Here is a 20,338-nt window from a genome sequence, read left to right as displayed (position 1 = left end):
AACAATTAGCTATACAAATACACTAATTGTACGTGTCCACAGGATCAGTTATTTTTGAGTTTCCCATTCATTGTCAAGCAGCCATGTAGTGCATTCTGATAGCACTGCGATGCGTTTCGAGAGAGGCGTCACATTGGCCGCTCCTCCTCAGTAGCCTAGACCTCTACTATATGGCAAATCAGGGGCATCCACCAGCGCAACTCGCTAACCGCTAACTGTTGTTGATCTAAAATGAAGACAGATTCAGCAACTGCATGGCTTATTTATGGTGGCTTATTTATTTCATAAACACATTTGTACACTGTTTTCGTAATATAAGAGGACTTTTCCAAATGAGCATGCTGAGTTGGTCAGATGCAGGAGCAGAAAGCGTTTGTCCAATAAGGTTCAGCCGCTATTGGAGGGTGGAGCCTTTTGTTGGTCAGTATGACTACAAACGTCCAATGCTGGAAAGCCCCACGACCCCTCATGTCCAAAAACGCTCCTGTGACCACTTACCATACAACCCTCAGACTGCAGAGTTGGGGGTCCTGTGGGTTTCTGAGTACTGGCAAACCCTTAAACATTACACATCCATTGTTAATCTAAAACTATTGATAAGTGCAGCGTTTTGTTCAAGGTTCTTTTCTTTAGGTTCTCTTTGATTCACACAGTATTGGTGAATCTGGGTTAGAGTACAGGGTAGCATATAGTGTAGTGTAACCCAAGCATTGACCTATTACTTCCCTGCCCTTTCCTGTAGAACAGGATTAAGACAGCTGAGACAGACACCAAACAGGCCAAAGAGAGTCACCATACACCATCAAGTTTAGTCTTTATTTGTACATTAATGCATTTCAACAAGGCTTGAGAATACAGCACATTATAAGATTTCACATAAATCAGATTTTTCCACTAAGAATTCCTCTCAGGTCTTAGTTCTTAATCACCACTAAGCTTGAACAGTGATCAGCATTTACATGAACAACAAAGTATTACGCGTATGGCCTGATATTACTGGATTTTACATAAGTCAGTGAAGGATGCGTAAAGTAATTTATCCTTAATATATCACAGTGAAACTAGATGTCTTGCCACAGTTTAACGCGAGCGAAAATCAAAGATTATTTCATTGATAAAAATAGTACATACAACTATCTGGCTTATCCTCTCATTTGGTCCAATTTTTGAGCTTTGAAGTTCAGTTCTTTCCAGCAAACATGTACAGCAGCAGGGTTAGAAAATACATCATTATTCCAATAGAAAGCAAGTTTTCAAGTGCTACACATCATCGTGCCAATTGTCTAATATATTAAAGAAAAGCCCACACAGATTACACAGGTTAATGAACAGTGTCATGTAAACAGCCTTTTTAGAATGAGACCTCAGCCAGAGCATGGAGTCGGTGTGATGTAATAGGCAGTGTGAACCACCAGACAATTTGTCCTGGTAGTTTTATAAATGCCACAGCCCTGTTCCATTTCAACAACAAGAAACAGTCAGCTTCAAACAAGCAGCACAGCTCTCTACGCATGATCACATCGAGATGCCAGAGCTGGCAGAGAATCACCAAGACACGGCCTGGAGCCCCACTGTGGAGCTGCGGGGGGAAACTTGCTCTCCTAAACTTGATCTACAGCCATATTCCAATGCAGTCTTTCATATAGAATAAAAAGGAGGAGATTGCATCAGTGAAAATTATGTCTTTCATAACACATACACCCGCTCCACTCTTTATATTGCTCATATGTGAAATGTGGGTGGAATGTGTCCAAACTATGTGGAATATCACAATGTGAGCTTGGCCACTTCCAAATAAGTGCTAATTCTGTTGTTTTGTAAAAGATTCACTTTCTGACTTTATTATTGCACTAGCAGATCCCAAAATGCAAGGCTGGATTATTAACAAAACTAGAACAGGACCCAGGCCCCCAAAAGTCCCAGGTTCAATTCATGTAATAGGTTTTTGGTAATTTGATTAATGACAGATTTGTTGGCAGGACTAAAGTAAAACACCAAAGCCAAATCCTGCTTTATGAACTTATTATGTGACCCCAAAATTTAGTTTAAACTGTGTTATTTTAGTTCACACCATGGCTGCTCAATAATCTCAATTCTGATTGGCCAACAGGTGTGGATTAACTATTAGTAACTGGACAATGTAAGTGGACACGTAGGTGTTTGTTGCCATTCTAAATGAGTGCATCCGTAGGTACTGTCTATCTATACTGGTATTTAGTTTTCTTGTTTTCGACTTCCAAATGCAAAAGTCTTATTTAAATTTCTCTGTTACTTTTTTTTCTCCGCTGTTTGCCCTTGCAGCCTAATCTGCAGCTAGGGACGTTATACCATATCACTGCGTATTGCAATAAAAAACACTCACAAAAACGCATAAATGTATTGTGATAATCATGAATATGCTCACACAGCTTTTTTAAAAAGCTGTGTAGCTCTCCAGCATATACTATTTCCTGAATTATTTTGAACAAGGGGACAAAAGGGAGCCAGCATCATTCCAAAATCCTAATCCTGTCACCGTGGCTGAAGGCTCAGTTTGCCAGTTGTATCCCCACAAAAAAAAGGTTAAACTGTAGAAAACCATGGAAAAAGTATAGATTCCTAAATAAAGAACAGGGAGATGTGTCTGTAATACAATAAATCAATGTGTTTCTTAACAAAATGTAAGGTAAAGTGATTCCAGTATGTTTTAGTGCTATTCTAAAAGTATTAATTATATTTTCATGATTATCGTGATAATATTGTGTATTGTAATTAGTTTAGCCAAGATAATTGTGACAGGAAATGTTCATATTGTCCTATCCCTATCTGCAGCATGCACTTACCTCGCAGGAGCACGCAGAAAAGTATAAGTTGTAAAACAATTTTTAAACATACAAAAAATACTGTCAATCAGAGATAATAACCAGGTTCATCAGTGCTGACAGGTGGAGACTGTAGCCTGTTGTGAACGTAGGAGTGACCAAGTGAACATAGATAGTGTTTCCTGCGGTGTGCAAGGTTTTCTACATTAAACCCCACCGGTGAAATCAGTTTTTGTCCTCACCGCTATGCTTTTAAGCGTGGGAGTTTAGACAGTTATCCTGTGATGCGTATAAGAGGAGACAATACTGCTCTTGTTCCCTTAATTGACTGAGGAGGGGGCAGCATTATGATCACATACAGATCCACACTAAAAGGGATTATGTAAATGACACGGGGTATAGTTGTGTGTATGGGGATTATTTAAGAAAGGAAATCTTCTGAGAATAAAATAATATCGCTAGTCAGTAAACTCAAAACTAAATGTCACTACTCTACAGACATCACAGTTCTTTCATTATCATTACAGTGCTTGGCCTTCTGTAGCCTATGCCTCTGGATATTTCTGGTTCCTATACGATTATTACGTCTGTCAACACTGCTGAACTTGATAGTAAAGGTTAATATGTGTCATTAACTCCTGAGAAATCATTAAAATGACTGATAACATTCTACTATTTTGTCCTGCGAGGACCTGCCAGGTATGGGCAGCAATCATGTTCAGCACAAACGCACAAGGAAGAAAGGTCTGACAAAATCTAAAAACAGAAATGAGATTTGTTGTTTTGTTTCGCAAAAAAAACTAAAACTTATTTCCATTTTTGATGCCCTCAAAAACTTTCAGATTTCAGATGAAATAGGCTAATTGAGTAACCGAATGATACACAGACCTTAAACAGACAGGCAGTTAGTGCATGCCAAAAGAGCAATAATGGTTCCCTTGTCTTATTTACATTTTTTAAAATGGCTTGCTAAGTTTAACGTAAGGTTAGGACTTTATGGAGTACTCTGTGCAGTCATCAAAGCTAATCTAAGCTAGTTGCTGAATGGTCAGTAAATCCCTCCAAACTGTAAACCGTCATGTCTCCCTTTTATATTTTATAAATACAAAAGTTGCAGAGTGCGAGTGTGGAGGATTTGGAGTTGTTTAAAGGCACCTTTGATGGAGCTGGGCAGAGAAAAAAAAAGCAAGTCATGTAATGAATTACTTTTTCAATGAGTAATTAGTAAAGTAAAGTAATTACTTTTTAAATGAGTAATCAGTAATTGATTACAGTTCAAGTAAATTGCCCAACACTCCAAGTTGTACATTCCATGATTGTAATGGATTTCGCGGAGGCTAACACACCTTTTTGTGTCTACATCCCTACATGCATTTCTGTCTAATCAAATTACCACAAACTGACACACACAAAAAACCTGGGGCCAGGTAGCATTATTCCAGCCCCCTAACTTTTATGTTTTGAAACTGCAATATCAAGGAATGTACATCCAATGCATTTTAACATGGTTAATAAAATCAGAAGCTGCCAGGGTCTGTGTTTTTAAACCTTACTCATTAGTTCGGTCCTGATTAACATTCTGACATTCCTGCAGCTTTACAAATACAGATATGCTATCAAAGCACTTAATTACTCTGTGGATGTGCTTGTAAATCTGAGCTCAAAAGAAATAAATCTCTCAGTGAACCTGACAGCTGCATTCAGCTCTACCAAATCCTGTCGGTTTACACAGAGCATAATCATCAAGAGTTAGAACTGGCTGAGCGTTTCACTGATCATAAAGGCAGTTAAGGCAACAGTTTTCATCAATAAACTTACCCCATCAATCAAGAAATATGGCCACAGCATCCCCACATTTCACCCTCCAAACTCTACTGCCTTTACCTTCACTGTCAAACACACACACTTAGTTGAGTTAGAAGTTGTCAAAATTCAAACAGTTACCTCTCACGGCCCAATTTGAAGTGCAAATGTAAAATAGTACAACTAAACCTGCTTGGGAAGCGATATGCCTGTCAGGCCATGATTTCCCACGCAGTCTTTCATAACCACCTCAAATTGTAACAAGAATGATTATTGTGTAACTGACAGTAATCTGTGAACCTGACACCTTCCCTTCGTCACATTTGTAATAGGATAACAAATCTGATAGCACTGCGCTCTCATTTAAAGGTGCTACATGTATCATTTTTAACATCAAATGATTACCACGTTCATTTTGACGCATTAGTATAATTACTCAACAACAAGACCACTGCTGGGATGACTGGCGGCTCTACCAGCCTCCGCACTGCAGTTTTACATTGTGTGTGCCACCAACTTAGATTTGGAGGGAAATCTTCTGGACTGCTTTACTTTCAGCTAAATCTGTCAAATGTTCTCACTGCGACAAATGGTGGCCTCCAACATGTTTATCCTCTCCAGTAAAGCCAAAGATGCTGCAGAGATGAGGAGAGACAGTACATAAGGGGGATTATGGGAGATAAAGTCTTTTGAGAAACACTAGCACTAAAAATAACACTAGAGTGTGACAAAGGCTATCGATCATCTCAGCCATGGTCCCATTGTTTATGGCAATTATACTAAGCTGCCCGATGATGACTTGATGTTTAAAAATGTTACACATAGAACCTCTGAATGAGTGTAAGACTGCATTTACAATTAGTATTTGGCGGTATAAATAAAATCAAACTCAGCCATTATTATACACATCACTCAGGCAACACTTTCCACATATGAAACATAGAATATAGCATGAATTTGTAAGCATATTGCTCAATTATTACATTCACAATTTCAAATCTAATTGATAAATAACACATTTAAATTAAATAATATTACTAAATCCTGCCATTATTTATTCGTGTTTGCACATTCATCACATATATATGTCTCGCTCTATAATTATCTCAATGTTCAAAATATATTATTGACACACTGTTAAATACACTGTAAAGTTGGATGTGATTATAAAATACATTGTACACTGTAAAGTTTGACCTCAGTCGGCTTTTAAAAGTCTGTTTTTAAAGTACAGATATGAAGTAGTAAGAGTAGGCGTTAAAGTGAGGCATTATATGGGAAAGGAAGTGTAATTTGATATAAGGCCTGAGACACATTACGATGTTTGATCTTTATAAAACAATAATAGAATGTCGGAGTCCGACACAAATTCTTGTCTCCAACTGTAGTCACTTTTATGTGTCATGTGACTCCAACATTCCAACATTGTAGTAATGTTTGAGGTGACCAAGCCAAATAATTGACAATGCTTGATATGTGAATTTTGTTTTAGGAAGGATTTTGTAGTTGTGTGTATTCTGTACAGTACATTCAACAGAATAAAAAACCCCACAGAACTATTCTTATTTATTATTTAGATGGAGAATAATGTGACTGTGTAACTAATAAATCAACCCTGTGTTTCAAAATTTGGCCGCTGAAAACAGAACCCCATTAAGAATGACACTGTGCATATGTTACTGTACCTAAGTGTTCAATCAGTGGCCGTATTTCCACATAATCTCAACCTGAAGGTCTCTGTTTAGCCTGAGTCTCACACTCTCTCAAACTTAAACTGATTATATACGATATTCTGTAGGCTATTCTAAGAAAATGCAACAAATAACTAGTCTTTTATGCAGCCTTTAGAAGGTCATAAGAAGGCAATGGCAGCAGCTTGATGCAAGATTCAAAATTTACAGGCAAAAACAGGCTGGAGTCGTTCCCACCATCAGTTTCTACAGAATGAGTTGAAGATTTTTTCTACCTTTCTGCAACCAACTCCGTTTCAGGCAATGACAGATTCTCCCAAATGGTTGGACAAAAACAATTTCCTTCACATATCAACCAGAAGAGGATGACGATGGTGACGATGATGAAGACGATGAAGATGAAGGGGAGGGCCTATGGGTCTCGCCTTCCAGTTCTGTGAACCTTGCCAATGATGATGATGTCACTTCCTTGTCTTTCTCCTTCCTGCTTCCTGTGCAGACTGACCTCTGGGCTGGTTTAAACTGCCATGTCACCTTCTTCGATGTTGACGACTGCTCTACTGTTGCCTCCCGCTTCAGTGGCGTAGTGACAGGCTGAGTTGCCATGGGAATGGCCTGTGTTGCTGCCATGCTAGTGGTAACCCCTGTAACCTTCCTTGCTTTGCCATTGTTGTTTTTGTCCTGTTCCCTGAAGAGCTCACTCAGCACTTCAGGCTCGGTGGTTTCTCCAAACAAGTCCCAGCCCAGTTCAGCAGGCAGCCGCTTGGGCCGTGCTACGCTGGCACATTTGTTGCCAGCAGCAGAGAATCTGGAGGAGCGACTGGGATCGGAGTCAGACAGGTCCGAGTCCCAGTCACTGTCCCCTGCCACCGAGCCACAACCCAGCACTGACAGATCAACAGGGCCAGATCCTGAACTTTCCGAGTCTGAGTCCCTGGAAAAACACAACAGACAGAATCTGAGTAAAATATTGTACTACTGTATTATTGTATTGCAGTGACCAAAGTAATCACTGTCTTCTACAGCTTATAACCAATCGTTTCAACATATTTCGCTTTTATATTCATTACTCTATATGTATTTGAATGGTGTTACAGCACTGCTGTCAAGAATGCTGCAGAGATTTGAACTCTGATGCAAGCCATCATATTTTGTATGTTATTGTAAATGACAAAACATTATAAGTAGAGCTGAATTTTAAACACAGAGAAAGGGAATAACACATTTTCATTTAAAATAATCTATAATGAGTTTGTAATGGAAATTAGATGAAATGGGACGGTTATGAATCAAAGAAGGCCTTTGCATGGAAATGGAATTCCAAAAAATGGTTCAACAGGACATAACAGTAAATTGGCAACCGCCCTGTGAAGGTAATCTAGGCACGTTCCACTGGGAGGAGACACTGTGGAAGACCCAGAACACACTGGAGGGATCACATCTGGGCTGGTACTTTCTTGTTATACATTAGGGAGAGCTGGAAGACATGGCTAGGGAAAAATATGTCTGGGCTACCTTACTTAGCCAACTGCCACTGCAACTTGGATGAAAGGATAAGTGGAGCAGAAAATGAATGGATGGGTGAATCTATAGCTAAATGAACAAAAATACTTTGAAATGCTGTTAAAATGTTTATCCCTATACTGAATTACAGACAATGAAATACACTTAAGCAACAGTGAACACACAAAAATGCACATACCTGCCACTGTAGGATGTGGTTCCTGCAGGGCCCAGTAAGAGGCATGCTGGAGCAGCCAGGTAGACAAAGCTGTCAGTGCACAGAAAGTCTCCTTCCTCTGGTTTTTGTGGGGCCAGGGGAGTCGGCTTGGCGTCCCGTTTTGACTGGCCCAAGTGTGTTTTCATGCTATCCAAGTGTTGCTGTACACTGTCTTGTTTTGTATCGCGGATGGGAACTTCAGACATTGTGGTGACTTCACCCTGGGAGGCAGGTCTTGCAGACACAGCAAGGTAAACAAAGCTGTCTGATTGAACAAAAGGATCTAAGTCACCACAGTCTAGTCCTGAGCTTCTGATTGGCTTCTGATTAGGATCTAGAAAGTGTTTGATTGGTTGTTTTGAGGGAGACAGAGGAAGAGGGGAGTCACTTCCCATGAGGGTCACCTTTTTCCTAGGTGGAATTTCTTCACTTTGTGGAGCATTTAGGGTCATGGGGCCCTCAATATCTGCATGGTCGTGTGGGGACTTAATGACTGAAACCGTTCCTATTTTTCCAACTCTCCTTCCATTCTCATCTTTCCATCTCTCTTCATCTCCCCCCATATTTCCACACCCTGCTTCCTCTCTTTCACCATCTCCTTCTATGTCTTCATGCATGGAGGTGTTGAGGAGTGATGGGTAGCACCATTGCAGCTCTGCACTCTCCTCCCTACCCCATTCCTTCAACCCTCCTTCGTCCCCGTCTTTCTCCAGTGACGTACTGCTGCTGCCTAGGTCGGAGCCACTGATTGGTTGGTCGCTGTCAGAGCCGGCCTCTTCCTGGCTCTGATTGGATAAGGAGAGGAAGACGCCACTGGAGTCGGACTCCAGCGTGAGGTTCGAGTCTGGAGAGCTGTCCTCCTTAGTGTAGCTAGAAAAAACAGACAGTCAAATTACTGCTGCATCCCCATGTGTCTGCTAAATTCTGGTGACTTTGAATGTTCTCTCTCTAGCATTGGTTACCACAGATGCGATCAAATTTGTTTATAACCGACTTTTTAAGATCAAGGCCATTTATTTGTTTTTGTCTTTTACCCATAGAACATTTAGATTTTGTATGGCTCTAATTTGAGTGTTTGCACTGTTGCCTTGGGTGACAGTCACAACATCATAAATACATTTGTGCTCTGATTTGGCTATGGCTATGGCATGGTTTGGTTTGTGTCTTCATTTATTAGCCAGGAACAACACACATTCATGGTGAGTTGATTGGTATAATGATCTGCTAAAACCAGATTCAGGAAAGGGATTTTAACTTTGATAGTGTTGCTTTCATACCTATTTCATATGGTACGAATCAAATTAATTTACTTCTACAGTTCATTCTGACATGTGTGCTGTGCTTCATATGAATCATTATCATTTTTATAATTGTCCAGAATTGCATTATGGTCCAGACAACAAATGTTAATAAAAACTATTACACCTATTATTAACACCTATGGGGCCTTAAATTTAGACATTTGGTAGTCCATTCAAACAAATGTTTGAATGTGAAATAAAATCTCCCACCAAATCAACCTACACACAAATCACTTGAGATACAAATTTGCATTTGAATTGTTGCAATGGGAAGTCCGCTGGACTAAACTAAAACAATAGCCATTTCATAAATAGTTTAATTCTGAAGATTGGATCGAATTAACAAGCTGTGAAAACGACTTTAGGAACTTGATTGACTGATTAGATATGGTGTGCCACAGGGCTCAAGTGTTGGGACACTACCATTCTGTTCAATTTCTCTCACTCATGGCTCAGCCTCAAGAAGTTTTGAGCATTTAATCTGCATTTACTTACATGTAGAACCCAAGCACGATCAATTCTAAACTGCGAGAACTCTTGACACCACACTGCACAGAACACAGCCACAAGTCAAAATCGGGTGCTGATATATGTCATTGCTCTGTGAGTATATATCAAAAAATTAATATTTTTTAAAAAAGAAAATGACAAATGAAAAGAAAAAAATCAAATTGAAAAATTATATTTTGGTGTTTAAACCAGCTATAAAATAGTCAGAAACATAAGGTTTTAGATGTGCCATGATTTATGTCAATATGGTAACTTTGGCACCTACAGGAGTTCATTTAAAATAAAAATTATAGATATCCAGATATCCCAATAACAGTAATACATTGGCTAAATGACCCAAAAAGAACATATCAATGTATATTACAAAATAATGGCTTTGAATTGAAATGAAAATCCAATGGCATTGTGGCCCAGTGCATTTATAACCTCTTCTAAAGGGGACTTTTATCAGATTTGATCAGTGCCCTGTGCAGTGAACCTTCAGTCACCCAGGATGTCAACATCTGCCGGAGAACAGTTCAGAGTCGGTGCTGACAATATTAATTCCAACTAGGAAGGAACTACCTTGTGCCAACAGTGGATGTCCCAGTAGATTTGGTTGACCAGTCAACAGGAGGTCTGTCTGTGTCTGTAGCTGGGGAGGCCATAGCACTGAGCTCCAAACTGACCTGGGATCTGCTCCCCACTCCTGGAAAACAGAGCACAGATTCAACACAATTAAACAAGAGAAACAGGAGATATAATCAATACATTACAGCATTCACTCCCTTTGGATATCTGATCACAGCCAGTGGATCAATGTTTGCCATTGTATAGTGGATGTTTCAAAATGTTTTCATTTTTCTAGTTGATGCTTTTTTGCAGGATCAGAAAAGTGACACATAGTCTTTTTGAGAGGATAATTTTGTCAGTTGCAGTACCATAGCCAAGGTAGTATGGTGGAAAATGGGTAGAGCTGATTTAGGACAAGCAAATAGCACCCACCATGCCTCAGACACATTACATGACATTTTTGTTGATGCTGCTACTGTTCATAAAGCATTTCAAAACCTCCACTTTCACCCTGACATCCATCTATAGAGTCTACCTTCCTCTAGGGGGAAAATTATTGTCACCCCCATCCCTACTCCCTGCTATGCTGAGCTTGGTGTTTCCTTGTGTGGAGTGACAAGATTAGAGCCTGGATGCCAAACATCAATATTCTACGTTCACATAATAATCCACTGCACATGAGTTGGCCAGTTGAACTGTGTTATGTTTTCAGACCAAACTGGTCTTAGTCCTGGGCGTGACTAAAACTATCTCAAGGCTAAGGGGATCTTTTAACTATCAAAAGTCAAAGTCTAAAGTCAAGGTGTTATTGAAACGTATTTTAATACACCTATTTATTATTATGGAATTTATATATCGTAGGTATTGTGTGTCTTTAGGTACTGTATATTTTCCCTTTATGATCTCTGTATAAGATGATGCATTGTGCTGTGTGTCCAAGGATACAGAAGCACTGAAAAATAAAATTAGATCTTGAAAGACATGGCTCCTGAGGCAAATAGGAAAGGCGAGACAAAACAGAAACAGGACTGCACTGTGGTTTGACATGTTCTAAAGTCAAGCTCACCTGGGGAGTGACTTGTTCTCACTTTTTTAAAGGACAAAACAGCAACAGAATACTATATTTATTAAATTAAATAAAAGCTTCCTGTGATCCTGTCAAAGGCCCTCTGTTATTTGGCTCATTATTCCTTTCTCAAGTCATGTTACAGCACTGTCCTGATATTAATGAGGAGAAAATACTGGAAAATGTCTATCTATGTCTCTTCCTGGCAACTGATTAATACATCAGTTCAGAGCAATGAACAGTTGCACTTTGCTGGCACCAATTCACCACCTGTTATTTTGGTACATGTATAAATGAAATACTTCACGGCCGACATCCCAGCCAAACTCTCAGCCACACACAATAGAGTAACTGCTGAAATCAGGAAACTGTTTAGTGTATACAATGTAATAATACTGCTGTTTGACTGGTCACATAATGTAATAAACATAAACAATGAATTTAAAAATGTGACTTATTAGGTTTTATTGCAAAATGTTACATCCAGTTAAACAAATTAAGCATCTGTTCATTGTTAAATTAAAATACACAATACAAATTAATACACTGTCTAAACTAAAATGTCCTACTTTTTACTTTGTCTATAAATACCAGTAATTTACCATAGTCATCTTTATTTTCATCAATGCAACTTGAGATATAAATGCTAGTATTTCTTAAAGGACCAGTGTGTAGGATTCAGTGGCATCTCGCAGTGAAGATGCAGAATTAAACTATTGAATACAATCCCAGCCATTGATGCATGTAGGAGAAACTATGGTGGCTACAAAAGGGCCCTATCAAGAGCCTGTCTTTGGTTTGTCCATTCTGGGCTACTGTGGAAACATGGTGATTCAACATGGTGGCCTCCGTGGAAGAGGAACCGCTACCCCTGTAGATAAATGTCATGGTTGATATTTATCAGCTTTTCTATATCTTTGTGTAATAACTGGGCACACATCCCCTCCATGGAAACCCCAAAGCTCCAATTCACAATAAAAATTGTAGAATTTTGTACCACATCAAATAAGTTGGCTTCTGCATTGTTACCTGATTTTGTGCCTTTGTCTTGTGTCAAAATCTATTTTCAAGAACTTTACTATTAGTTTATATGAACAATTAATTCATAATAATGAATAATTAATCATAAAGCAGAGTCCAGGATAGTCTGACCTTTTGCCCCTAGTATGGGTCGAGCTCTAAAAACCCTGGATTGTACATTTTCTTTAATGCAACTCTTTTCTCAGTCCATGCTTTCAGTTTGTAAGGCAAGCTTTCTGTTATAAATTTTAAGTATCCAAGCCAAAGCCAGGATAACCCAAATGACATAATCAGGGGCTTTTTTCAAACATGACAAAGCTCTTAAGAAGCTATAGACATTATACAAATGTTTTCATAGGTCAAGCGTAGCCAATAAACTGACCTTTAAATAAAATTAGTCAAGTTCCCTTTTTTCATAATATTAAATTCCCCAATTCCAGTATATTATTGCAAGCTGATGAAGAATGAAGAAATATGGGAAGAATGAAACCAAACGTTCAGAAAATCCAACTAACATCTACCTGTCATGAGAGCAGCTTTCTCCCTCTGCGGCCCAGGGTGTGTTTGGTACATGTCAGCCCGTTCTCTCTGTGGCTCCAGCAGTGTTTGGTATAAAGCCTGGGTGTCCCTATGGGGCTGAGACAGGTCTAGGTGCTCCAGGTCAGAGTCAAGCTCCCTGGCTCTCCTTTCTAACTCTGTCAGGCTGAGCTCCGAGGCTGCTGAGGAGGGGGGGTGGGAGCCCCCAAAGCCAATCGGGGGCCGGAGGAGAGGCCAACGTTGCAGGGAGCCTGAGAAGGAATCTGTATCACCCACTCCTCCTGCTCCCCCTTTCTCCCAGCCGTCGTCCCACAATGTGGTGACCATCTCAAGGACAGAATCCCAACTCTCCATCCCCCCTTCCTCTCCAAATGTCCCTCCGTCTCCTCCCTCCACCTCACCTTCTTCTTTCTTTAATTTAGCCACCACCTCCTCAAACTCTTGTCCATGCTGCTCTTGTATTCCATCCTTAATCTTCATCCCTCTATCTTCTACCTTTTCGCACTTTATTTCTACATGCTTTTCCTTTTTCATAACATCTTTTTTGTTACCATCCTCTTGCACTTTCCCTTCAAAGTTTCTCTTTGATTTTTCTTGTTTGATTTCCTCCACCAGCCCCTCATTAACAGTTACCTTCTCTTTCTCCTTACCCACGTTCTCCTCTCTTTTGTCTTTCTCTTCTCTCCTCTCCTTTTCTCTCTTCTCTTCATTCCCCTTCCTCTCCTCCATCTCAGTCTTCTCATTACTGTTCTCTCCTTGTTTCTCCTTGCTCCTGGATCTCTTGTGTTCTTCCTGCTCTCTGCAGACCCTCCAGTGTTCCAAGTTCTGCTCCTTCAGGGAAGCCCTGCCCACCAAATTGGCCCCCTGTCCTGGTTCAGGATGGGGGGGCTCTTTAAGTGAGCATCGTCCCACAATACTTGTGGCATTAATTACATTTGTTAGCACGTTCTCTGAGAAGCCTTGACGGGGGTGGAGGTGGGCATGTGGGCGCCTCTTCTCCAATGCTGAGAGGACAGAGGGGAGTGGGGGGAGAATAGGGAGGTTGTGGAGTGCCCCACCCTGCCGAACAGTCCTCTTTCTGACCATGATTCGGCGAGGCCAGGTGGACTCAATGCCCTCAGTGGGGCCTGTTGACTCAAGGTCCCCAAGCCCTCTGCTTAGTCGAGGGCTGACTACACCTGGTCGGAGCCCTGTGGCCGTGCCAGGTCGAGTCCTGGAGCTGGACTTGGATGATTTGGATTTATGGGACCTGGAACCTTTCTCTACATGGGTAGATTCTATTTTATCCATGTCCAAAGTATTTTTCTCAGCTTGCTTTGCAGGGGCTGTATCCGTTTTATCCCCAGCCACAACACTTATCTGAGCTTCATCTTTTGTCTTGCTGTTGTTCTGGCTTTCAACTCCAGTCTCAGTGTTACTCTTAGTCCCTGTCTCATTACTAACCCTAGTTTTTGGTACTGCTTCAGGCTCAGATGTAGGAGCAATCTTAACTTCTGTCTCAACTTTAGCTTCTACTCTGGACTCTGCTGCTAAACCAACATCATTATTAATAACTTTTGCTGCACCTCCATCTGTTCCAGTCCTGTTCTCCACCTGCCTTGAACTAGTTTTAGATTCAACCCCTGCTTCAATCTCTGACTTCATCCCCAGACCAGATCCAGCTCCTATCTCAACTTTATCTCCAGTCTCAACCTTATTCTCAGTGTCAATCACAGTTGAAGGTATAGCCTCAGCAATACGTTCTGGTTTAGCCACAACCCTTCCAGATTTTTCTCCACCCCTTGTCCCTCCCCTGTGTCCCTCCTTGCTCAAAACTGGAGCCATATTTTCCATCCCAGATTGCACTTTTCCTTCCAAATCCCGTCCCCCTGGTCTTGTTTTGACCTGGGTGCCCATTCTTGTTTCAGACCCATTTTTAATGCTAGCTCTGGATCCGTTGTCATATTTGTTCCAACTTTCTGTTCTATGGTGTTCTTGCATTCCAGCTCTGATTTCTGCCTCTGACATTTTTCCAGATGGAACTTCACTTACTAACCTTGGCCCACACCCAGATTTACTGTCAACTAACACCAAACCCACACTTCCATTGTCAAACTTTGAAACCATAACGCCACCTACACTTTCAGGGCCAACCTTTGACCCAGCTCTATTCCTACCCACAGCTCCGCAGCCCATTCTGGGGGCAGCACTGGGGGAGGGTGAAGGTGAGGGCTGGGGGTGCAACAGGGGCGTTGTGTCTAGAACCTGGTCGGACTCTAAAAACACAGAGTCTCTGTCTGAACGCAGAGGAACTGGTCGACCATAACCAAAGGTCCCAAAAGAGGTTTCCCTCCTCTCCCTTTCTCTCGCCCTCTCCCTCTCCAGCCTCCCCCTTTCCCTCTCTCTTTCCCACTCTCGCTGGGCCCACCCTCTCTCCATCTCCCTTTCTCTCTCCCTCTCCCACTCCCTTTCTCGCTCACTCCGGCCCCATCCTCCTCCTCGATCCCTCAGGTCCTGCTCGAGATCGTGAGCAGACAGTTGGACCAGCGGGGCACGGTACGGGGATCGTCTAAGCTCCTGTGGTGGTGACAGCCTGAGGCTCTGGGTTTGGGAGTAATGCCTTGGCTGGATGACCTGGGGAGGGGAGCAGCGTAAACTCTGAGTCTGACTGGGGCGAGGTTTGGCAGGGGAGAAAAAAACTGGAGTATGGTAACCCGAAGAGAGAGGTGAACCAGAGAAGGGGGAAATGAGGGGGGAGGTAAAAGAGGAGGACTGGCCCCCAGGAGGGTAGTGCCCTGGGTTCAGGTACCCGCCTCCTCTGTCCATCATTTCAGTTGTAGTAAGCTCTAGACACTCCAGGTGTTTTGGAGGTGTCAAGACTTTCCAGGAATGTCGACCATCTCTGCTTTTTGTGCTGTCTCCATGGTGATGGTGGTGGTGATGGTGGTGTTTCTTGGATGAGGAGGAGGACACTCCTGGTGCTGAGAACGAGGACACAGAGGGAGAAACTGATCGAGTGAAACGTCCTGGAGAATGGCATCCGCCACCATCTGCATCCTGACTCCCAAGCTTCAATGAATCATAGATGGTTCTTTCGTCCAGTCGCCGCACAAACGAGGGGTTTGGAGTTAAAGAGCGGGGCTGTGCATCAAACATGTCAGCTGGAGACCTGCTAACCCTCAGGGAACCGCTTGCAGAGTAGCTGAAACTTCCCTCACCTCCACAGTCTCGCCTTATGGACCCTCCAGGGTGATGGTGATGGCTGTCAATCTGTTGATTGATGCACATGGTATCATAGATGGACCGTTGGGGTACGTAGCCGTCTCCGTATCCCCCTTCCATTCCCCCAGCTCGCCCTCCCACTCCCCCATCCCCAGCTCCATGTTTCTCCAGGCAGCAGGAGCTTTTCCTGAAACACCCGGGACGGCTAAGAGGCTTGCCCATGATTGGTTGGATGGCTGATGGTGGGAAGGGTTGGTGGGAGGCACGTTTGAAGCTTGAAGAGCGAATTGTGAATTTGTTAATTTTACTAATTCTGAAAAATGTTGATTTCAGAATGTGGAAGATGCATGGCAGCTGGCTTAGACAGGGCCATGGCAAAATAAAAGAAATGGAGAAATGTCAAACTGTCAAAAAAATTTGCTTTTCTTTCCTGGTAAAACACTGAAGCATATTCCTTCTGTTTTAATGAGAAGTCAGGACAATCTTGTGATCAAAGTATGGCAGTGTTGCAAAAAAAATCCGTCTGTCAAAAGCTCCATGACATAAAAACAATGTAAACAACATAATGTCCACATGAAATTTGGAGATGGAATCCTTCTTTGAGAAATATTCCAACCAGATTTTGAAGAAAAACATGAAAATTTAAGACAAAATATGTCCAGTTTTTATGTCCACAGGTTACTGTTCTTAGCTCATCTTTTCTCCCACTCTCTTCCCAGCATGACTGCATTTGTATTTATTCTGCTTGTTTATTGTTCTGGCTGTCTGTTCAGAGCCAATTAAGTCTTTATCCAGTGGAGCGTTAGTCAGTCAGACACAGAGCGACAGAAAGACCGAGCACAGTGGATGGAGGACTGAATCCAGTTAAAGCTTTTCCTCTCATTCCGGCTGTGTTTGTTGATTACTGTCATCTTTCTGTGAAAAACAAAGCAAACAACACACAAGATTTGAATGAAAGACAGCTTGAAAAAGTCTCTCCATAAATATAAAAGTGAGTGGATATTAGCATATTCAGTATTAAGATATTAATTAATAACCATTGATATTCTTGCATGTCCAATTAAAGGGGCACAAGCTCAGTTTACTTGTCACAACAAAGTACCACACCACCTGTGAAAACAGTTAAAATCAGGATATCGGCCTCTGCCGCTTCTATTTTGATCATTCTTTTTTTAAGCTCTCTCTTCTGACTCCCACAACCTAATGAAAGTGCATGCTAAATTGCTGGGGTGCCTCTTTAATTTCAATCCAACAGTGCCTACAATGCACTTTACAGACAATTGAGAGGAAAAGTAGCCTATAGCTGTCTAAAAAGAAGCAAACCATTTCCTCAGTCTATTGATTAGAATATTAGAATCACTTATGTTAAATGATGCACTCAGGTCAAACAGCACCAACCCATTGACCTCCATCCATCAGTCGGTTACCATTAATGCTGAGAAGAGAAGCCCTGTGTTGGGATTAGGGTAGACCCAGATGGACATTCAAAATAGTTGCTTTTAAACCTTGTTTTTCACCAGTTTCTCAAAGGGTATTCAATTTCTGTAATTGGTAAATAAGGCCATCACTCCAAAACACTGTCAGTACAAATGTACTATACAAAACCCTTTGTGTTTTTCCCCAAGGATATGCTGAGCTAGGAACTGTAGCTCTAGTTGGCTAATTTAATAAAGGTTACATTTTAGAGCAGTCTCCATAACTTAAAAGGTACCAATATATTTACCAACCTGTGAAACTGTTGACATCCAAGACAACAAAAAGTAAAAACCTCCAACGTTCTGGGATATTATGGGTTATGAGATAAATACTGTAACCCCAGTTGGCCAATCTCTTTGTTCAATTTCGTTGAGGTTATATATCTCAGAACATATAACATACCAACAGTTTTCATAACCTAAAGGATGGAAAACCCTTTAAAAGGCAAAACCCAAGATAAAAACCTACCTTACTGTACTGTACTCTATGTAGACATAGGCGGATATGTTTTTCTCCCCCTGGGCTGAGCTACACAAGCTGAAGCCCTAGTTATGGATTATATATTAGAACATATACCAACAGTCTTACCAACCTAAAAGGTGAAAAACAGCAGCCAAGGCAACAAAGGGTAAAAACTTGAAATTTACTTTACGTAGGACACTTTCTCCTCAGGATTGGCCTAACACCAAGCTAAATACTGAAACCCTTGTTGGTTTTGGTCAATTTTGTGGAAGTTGTATCTAAAAACGTTAAATCTAAAGGGTGAAAAACTGTTCGTAGCCAAGACAACGAAAGACAAAAACCTCCAACAACTCAGAAAAGCATTTTGAAGTTGTAGAGATGTTAATGCGACAGCCTGCATCAAGCAGCCTTTAACCCCCATGCAAATTTGGTGCCATAAATAAAGTCAAGATGACGTCAATATTCATTCAAAGCTGTTCCCTCCATCAACATGAGAAATCAGAAGCTGAATCTTTCAACATGCCATGGTGTGAAATTGTGAAGATTTGGTTTGATGTTGATGTTCCTGCTTTTGAATGTACCAAAACTCATTCATCTACAGTAGCTAGTCTGCTAACTCCAGCTTTGTGGAAGATAACATGAAGCTAAGCTTTAAATGTTAGCTTACAGGAAGTCAACAACATCACAAGAAAAAGGCATTTTAAAACTAATTTTGACCACAGATGACCACAGAAGCAGACATCCACCACACATACCGAGAGATCTGGAAGACGCAACTGACTTTCACCACAATTGAACCAGTTCAGAGGGGAAAGAAGTTAAAAGATAAATTAATAATGATTTACTGATTTGACAACTCCATTTAGACTTCTTTTTCTCACGTAAAGAAAAGATCATATTAACATGCAAAAACATCTTTCGAAAGCTTCCCACACTGTAGTCCTGAAGTATTCATTATAATATCCATCTCAAATGTAATATTAAGGAGTCAGAACTGTCTAATTTGCATGTATTAGTGATGCCATCCTCACAAATTAGTTAAGCTCCATCAAAGGAGCCTATTGATAGTTGAGAAACCATTCCTAGTCTCACGTTCAGTGTGACTTCATTCTTAAACATCCCCTCTCCCTCTCTCCTTCTCTCTTTCATCACGGCTGCTGCCACCTGCTCTATTTTCTCCCGATCAATAGAAAAGCCAGAACCTTATCAACATGGTCACAGTCATTAAAAGGCATCAGTCAATCCAGTCCGTCGATCTCAGTCCCGTCCTGGTGATGTCTTGTCATTCTGCCTCAAATCAGCATCCTCAATTGTTTTTCTTACCGGCATCTCTGCCCCGTCGTTTTCTCTCCCTCTCTCCCTTTATCTCTGCCGCTTTTCTCTTTTTCTGTTGCTTGTCTCCCTCTCTCTCCCCCTTTCTCTCTCCCCTCTCCCTCTCTCTCTGCTGTGAATCATGCCTTCTGTCAGAGGAAGGTTTTTTTGACAAGCGCTCTCTCTGCCAACCAACACACCAACGCAAACCCTCCTCCTCCTCCTCTCCCTTTCACTCTCTCTCCCCTCTAGCTTTTCTTCTTCTCAATTCAACCTCCCTCTACCTCTCGCTCTATCCTTCCCTTCCTCTCTCTCTCTCTATCTCCCTCCCATTTACACTCCACACAGCTTCAGGGGCTTTAAGAGCTTTGGAGCTGCAAAGAGACCAACTTCTCCTCTCCAGCTGCTTCTCTTTTCTCTCTTCCTCCATCTAATCTCTATCTCTCTTTCTCATCTCTCACTTGTCATCTCTTGGTACTGCTATCGTTCTAGCTTTCTCTCTCCCCCTTCTCTCATTCCCTTCTAGATTTAGTTTGACCTGAGTGGGTTACCCTTGGGAAATCATCACCGTTAGACATTTTAGAAATGAGGTAACAAAGGAGAAGAGGAATGAAGGAAGGACATATCTATCTATCTATCTATCTATCTATCTATCTATCTATCTATCTATCTATCTATCTATCTATCTATCCCACATATCTATGTTTCAGTCTCCCACACACTCTTTTTCTTCTCTGGCTCTCTCTCCATCCCTCTTGTAGCCCTCTCAGTTTGCCCTCTACCTCCCACTCTTCACCTCAGCGTTAATGCAACACGCATCACTGTGGAGGCGGCAGGGAGAGTGAGAGAGGCAGAGAAAGAAGGAGCAACAATGGATACTCGCATAC

General features: G+C 41.4%; 1 protein-coding gene across 2 annotated transcripts; it reads right to left on the bottom strand.

Moving 5' to 3' along the window:
• Positions 1-797: 797 nt before the first annotated feature.
• On the bottom strand, positions 798-20,095 carry LOC127361546 (uncharacterized). 2 transcript variants are annotated; one of them, XM_051396247.1, is made up of 5 exons: positions 19,464-20,095; positions 12,986-17,117; positions 10,391-10,514; positions 7,998-8,885; positions 798-7,229 (listed from the first exon to the last, which is right to left on the bottom strand). In XM_051396247.1, exons 2-5 carry the CDS (start codon positions 16,422-16,424, stop codon positions 6,647-6,649), a joined length of 5,034 nt encoding a protein of 1,677 aa, XP_051252207.1. In that variant the 5' UTR covers positions 16,425-17,117; positions 19,464-20,095; the 3' UTR covers positions 798-6,646. The 2 variants fall into 2 exon arrangements, with proteins under 2 accessions (XP_051252207.1, XP_051252208.1); XM_051396248.1 differs by lacking the exon at positions 19,464-20,095 and adding an exon at positions 19,343-19,455.
• Positions 20,096-20,338: the final 243 nt, after the last annotated feature.

The sequence above is a fragment of the Dicentrarchus labrax genome, unplaced genomic scaffold (assembly GCF_905237075.1).
Source record: "Dicentrarchus labrax unplaced genomic scaffold, dlabrax2021, whole genome shotgun sequence".
NCBI classification, from domain to species: domain Eukaryota; kingdom Metazoa; phylum Chordata; class Actinopteri; family Moronidae; genus Dicentrarchus; species Dicentrarchus labrax.
This window is presented reverse-complemented; position numbering and strand designations above follow the sequence as displayed.